Source organism: Patella vulgata, chromosome 2, assembly GCF_932274485.2.
Source record: "Patella vulgata chromosome 2, xgPatVulg1.2, whole genome shotgun sequence".
NCBI lineage: Eukaryota > Metazoa > Mollusca > Gastropoda > Patellidae > Patella > Patella vulgata.
In genome coordinates this window covers 30,872,916-30,878,915 of record NC_065880.2, presented here as the reverse complement: position 1 = coordinate 30,878,915, position 6,000 = coordinate 30,872,916, and the positions used below count along the sequence as shown (strand labels likewise).

The window sequence follows — 6,000 nt, the reverse complement described above, 5'->3', positions numbered from 1 at the left end:
ATGAGACATGCATCTTAACGCCGGGTAGTTTTCTATCGTTTGGAAGCACGATCGTGGGAAAGTTGTTTGAAATGAGGCCCGATTGTCATAAGGTCTGGCATTGTCGATATGTTTTTAAACTGGGATATTCTACGGGTAGATTGTTCCACAGACTCTGGCAATCTAAAGGTCTGGATGTTTAGAGATGTGCTTGTTTAAACTAGGAATCTAAAAAAACGTAGAATATCAACGCGCACTTAAAGGGTTAATTCTAAGTTGAAATACTAACTTCACATCACATGATCGCTAAGATTTGAAGGTTCGCACTTCAGTTGATATTCTCAACATGGAGTTGGGCTGTTTCCATTTATTGCCGATGTTACTCTTGTTGACAAGTGTAATTTGCAACTTGCACTCAAACTATTTATTGACACGGACTATCAATGAATTGAAGAAATGCAAATATGCAACAATACGACAACCAATTCTCGAGAAAACCACCGTTTCATTACTAGGATGTAGTAGATTATGTACATCAGTTGAAGAATGTAAACGGTTTATGTTCGATGAAAACAAGAAACTCTGTTCTTTGTTCCGACATGGTGAACATTGTTTTACATCCGATGATGTTCATAACAAAGTTTGTTACATACAGGTAAGCATTGTTTTAAAATTAAAATTCAATTATTTAAAATGTCTATAGACCTCTTAGGTTGGCTTAAAAAATAAAAAATTATCGATTTCATTGAATTTTAGCTGATGATTTGTTGTGTGGGATAAAAATATGACTGAAAATTGGTGAATTAAGCCTGGACAATTTGCGTTATAGGTTCCCCACATTGATCTGTGATCCAACCACGTGTATGCATATTTACTTTACACCTTAGAAACGTAATCCAAGATGAAATGCACGAGGCTGATTCAGAATAATAGATTGCTTGAAAGAGCCACGAGCTACACCTGACTTAAACCATCCGAGTATGGTATATGCCAAAGTGATTCATTATTCATAAATTATCAAACTTAAAGTGATTTATAAAATTCAGGACTTTTATCAAATTCGACTATATTTAGTTACATTTATTAGATCCACTGAACACTACACGTGTTTTGGAAACTATATTATACTGATGGTCTATACATATATTGATTGTGTCTGTTTTCCAACTTGATAACTGTCACATTTGATTGCCAATGTATATATTACCTGTGCGTTATATCATCAAATAAAGATAACATTAATGGCCTTAACACAACAGGTGCAGGTCAGAACATATTTGAGGATACCGTGCAAAGTTAATAACATTTATGTGCTTGATGAGCTTGATAATACCCATTTAAGAATAATTACTACAAGAACACAATTATTGTATCTTATTTCAGAAGTCCGTTTGTAATGACATCACATGTACAAGATGTCCGATAGGTTACTATGGAGATAAATGTCAGAAGGTAATACAAGGTCTGTATAGATTTCTCTTGAACACCATTGACATTTAAAACACACCCTAATATCAGAGTGGAAGTATTATGTCGTCGCACAGCCGTCCGTCCAGATTTGTTAAAATCTACAGGTCGCAATTTTTATGAAACTCAAAATATATTTTTATTCCAAAATTGTTGGAATTGTTCGATTTTGGCACATATCGGGCCGTTACTTCTTGGATTATTGCCCCTTGCTGTAAGAAAATAACCGGCACTTTTTTCGATTTGATGAAAGTTTGAATATATGTTTATAGCTGACGGGTGGGTTCGATTATTGTGAAAATCGGACGGTAACTTTGCGTTAAATTTGCCAGCCATTATGCAAAGAGTGGCAAAGCAATTATACCAAGGTTGTGGACCCTATCAAGGTCAAATATTTATTAGAGATAATCATTTAGGAACCATGAAAGCGGTGGGAATCCATAAGGGTGGGTAGTAATCTCGGACGAGTTCAATTTCGTGCGCAGCGGGCTGTAGCTTTCTGGGTTATACCCCTGCCATGTACGCAAAACGTGTAATGATGTTTGTGGGCTCCCTGGTGTGATCAAACAGGAACATGACAGCATGAGCCTATCGATAATCTACGTTCCTTGACCTTCCGTACCGGATCCGGGTCATGAGGGGACAAACCCCATCGATAATCAGCGTTCCACGACGACCTTCCGTTCTGTAGTTACCAACCCTTTGCCCGCTACAGTGTATAGCGGATTGTTTTAAAATTTGATATTCGAAGAATTTGGGGTTATGGGATGGCGAACCCTATCGCCTTTCAGCGACTCTTTCATTACAGAATTATACTTATTTAATTGAAAACCTTGTGAATGCTATAGCGGCTACTGCAATAAACAATTATTTTTAAAATTTAATGTGATGCATTGGGTAAGCTTCGTGCCCTTCTCGTCCAGGTTTCCCATTTTTTACTGAAAACTTAAACGCTATACACAGACTATAGTTTATAACAAATTTATTTCAAATTTGGTGTGAAGGCATTGGGGTCATGTGCAGACGAACACTATCGATATTCAGCCGTGTCGTCCTATATCCGCGAGATGTCGGATGAATTCGAAATGAAAAGATATTCGTCAAGTATGTCCTTTCGTCACTTAGACAGTCATTGACTTATGAAAAGCCTTCCGATGGAGCTATGCTCAGTAAGGTTTACATGGCCCAATCATATTTAATAATCTTTTCAGACTGCACAGATGGTGTAAATAAGTCAGTTGTTCCCGAAGGGCTCGGCTATGCCTTTATAAAACCTATAGGCAGCGGGCAAGTTGAAGAAGTAAGGTGTGACTTTCGGTATGACGGATGGACATACATTGAAACGAGAGAAGAGAATTGTCTAGAACTTGACTTTAATAGAACCTTTGAAGAATACTCTACAGGATTTGGAAATCGATATGGAAATTACTGGTTGGGTTTGGAAAATATTTACAACATTCTGCAAAACCATGGCCAGTTTCTTTTGGACTTTTACTTCACATTTAATAATTCAAATGTTGAACATTGTCGGTATTCCAAATTTGATATCGCAAACAGAGATAATTTATACAGAATTACGATTGGTGAGTTCCGTGGTTTAAAGGGACCGATGGTTGACCCACTAACAAATGGTACTTTCAACATTGATGGCAGACCCTTTTCAACGTTTGACCGAGACTTTAGTAATCATGACTGTCCAGGACGATTTATGGCCGGATGGTGGTATCTGGATGATGTAGTCTGTTCACAATCTAACGTCCATGGTAGAAGATCTGAAAATATTCCTGAAGCGAGATTGCACTGGTTGGATATTCTGGGGGAAGAGATATATATTAAAAACAGTCATATAAAAATCAAGAGAATTTAAATGGGGATTTCGATAAGTTTAAATGTAATCATTTGTATTTCTTGTCCCCCACCTTTCGGAGAAACCGGCGTACTATTAAAATGTGTTTGTCTGTCCGTCACACGTTTGGGACACAATAATTCTGCTTCTAAAGAAACTAGGATGTTCAAAACTTGGTGTAGGTGGGGTTTTTTTTTGGTAAATGCCCTGATTGAGTTCGATGGTGGGGCTACGTTAAGATAAGCAAATTGATCACTTTGGTCCTAATTGGGAGTGGAGATACTTGAATAATGGTTTCGTCACAACAAAAGAATAAATTGATAATATGATGTAAGCAATTCAATTGTGCGAGACTTTAGATCACGATGGCATTTCTTCAATTTGATTGATTGATAGTGGTGAACATTGGCGTATAGTTTCATTACATCAATGCCTTGACACAGTTCGATGATGGAGTGAAGACTTCAATTTGATTGGTTGGGTCGTCTGAGGTAGAATGCTCCAACTTGGCATTGGCTGAATTCGATTTTATTTTTCACTTGTCATAAACCGTTTCGTTCCGGCGTTTACTGTCTTCTGTACATATATATAAATATCTAATGATTCTTTTAATCTCTTTTCACTAATCACATTGTAAAATATTACACCATGTATACATAACATGTTATTGTCTGCAGGATCACCTCGGTGGAAGCGGGCGTAAAATACAACTAACTCACACACTGAATTCGATGATAAGCATCGTATCCACTTGAGTGAGAGTGGTCAGCGGTAAAACTTTGCGTATAGTTTCATTACAGCAATACCGTAAAATAGTTCGATGATCAGCATTTTCTACTTAGGCTAAGTTATAGCGATAAGCAATTTGATTGGTCAAGACTTTGGAATACCAGAACTCTGCTTTTGATCACGTGGCTAAGTGGGTAAGACACTGGCTCGCTAGCCTGGAGGTCGGGTGTTCGATCCCTGCATTGGCCGAGAAAGTTCATCCAGATTTTCCGGCGTGGTTCCCCCTGGTCAGCGATGCAGGACAGAGGGCCTGACAAGGACAGCTGTCTAGTCGTTCGGATGGGACGAAAAACCGAGGCACCGTGTACACATTGGCGTGCACGTAAAAGATCACTTGACAGTTGGAATTCGTTATAGGAGTAGGCCGTAGTGCCGCTGTCCGGGCAACATTTCCCTCATAGCACACTGTATGGCGTATGCCCCTCTTCATTAGCCCAGTTCGGGGCAGAACAGTAGGACGTTAAACCCCATTTCATTTTATTTCATTTAATTAAGATGTATTGTTCAAACTTGGTTTAAATAATCATTATGTGACTTTCTTGATGCGGTTTAATGCTTTGTGGCACGATCACTTTGAGGCTGATAGAGTGAGAGTGTTGAACTTGGTGTAAATTTTCACTACACCAAAACCTTGACTAAGTTTGGTTAGGAGCATTCCCTGCTTAGCCTGAAAAGAAACTACTTCGCCTGTATAGAAAAACTTTATTATTGATCGATGCTTACAAAATGATAAATGTGCAATTAATAAATACAGGTCATCTATTTATTTTGATGTTGAGGCGGGGGACATCAGCATCACTAGTGATTTGTGTTATGTTATACAATGATTCATTTTGTGTCGTGGGTAAAAAATGTGGGCGATAATAACATTTAAGTGTAAATATCAAAGAGAATGGCAAAATACCTTTTGGCTGTTAGTTTTAAATATCAAAAACAATTTTGTCCCATTCAGCTATCTGAGAATGTGACTATGTATGTGACTTTCTAATACGTCTTGTTTGACATTTATATTCTTGTAATTCACTATTTACGTATTTTTATAGAGGTAGTGTATGCTTACTCTTTTCTTATGACATCTTTCCTCGATTGTGTAACTAGTGAAAATGTGTGAGTATTGCGGCTGTTTGAGGGAATGAAGTGTCGTGGAATTTGATCCCACCTTTCTTTGGAAGTGTTTCTCGCCTTTCTATGTTATATCTACTGATATAGAATCAGTTAAAGACGAGTTATTTGCCTCTGGATTTGATAGTTTCGCTTACGATACGAACATGAATATAATACTTGGCCACAGTTTAATGTTGTATTTTAAAAGTGATTTTCCATGCTACAGTTTCACTGACGGTGCAATGATTGTTTGCCATTTTACCTAGAATGAAACGCACGTAGTCTTATTTGTTTCGATTATATATATTATTGATTACCTATTCAGATCTATAGTATTTTGTATCTGTATTTACCTTTTTGTGTTTAACTGTTATCGATTGTGATTGTTTAAATAGTTGTTGCGTATACATAATAAATGAAATGAAATGGAGTTTAACGTCCTACTTTTCTGCTCCTAACCTGGGCTAATGAAGACGGGCATACATAATAAAACAAGCATAGTGACATATATACGTATACATGTATATAAGCACCACCTACTAAAATTGGGCACACATAGCTGAATTGTATTGCGTTCACACGTAATTATTATCGAACTGTGGTACTGGGGTGACGACAATTTATTTTGGGCGTATAGAATGCCAAACACTAGAAATAGGAGTGGAGTGAGGTAATATAGGCCTAGGCTGTTTCTCAATCCTTTTCTGAGAATAAAATATTGTTTATAAAAAAAACAAACACGAAATCAAATAGGTCAATATATTAATTTAACAGAGTTAGAGTAATTCTCCGAACTGTTTCCTTACACATCAATT

The 6,000-nt window shown here is 37.2% G+C and overlaps 1 protein-coding gene across 1 annotated transcript; it reads left to right on the top strand.

Annotated features, from left to right (window-relative positions):
• The first annotated feature begins 291 nt into the window (after positions 1-291).
• LOC126811084 (angiopoietin-1) lies at positions 292-5,584 on the top strand. Its single transcript, XM_050536560.2, has 3 exons — positions 292-634; positions 1,363-1,441; positions 2,658-5,584. The coding sequence occupies exons 1-3, from the start codon at positions 326-328 to the stop codon at positions 3,311-3,313; spliced, it is 1,044 nt and encodes a 347-aa protein (XP_050392517.1). The 5' UTR covers positions 292-325; the 3' UTR covers positions 3,314-5,584.
• The last annotated feature ends 416 nt before the right edge of the window (positions 5,585-6,000 follow it).

What these genes read in the sequence shown, in the direction of transcription:
- LOC126811084 (XM_050536560.2), top strand. Translation starts at nt 326, where the DNA reads ATGGAGTTGGGCTGTTTCCATTTATTGCCGATGTTACTCTTGTTGACA. An exon ending in ACAAAGTTTGTTACATACAG is followed by an intron (nt 635 to 1,362) that starts GTAAGCATTGTT and finishes ATCTTATTTCAG; the next exon opens with AAGTCCGTTTGTAATGACAT. An exon ending in ATGTCAGAAGGTAATACAAG is followed by an intron (nt 1,442 to 2,657) that starts GTCTGTATAGAT and finishes TAATCTTTTCAG; the next exon opens with ACTGCACAGATGGTGTAAAT.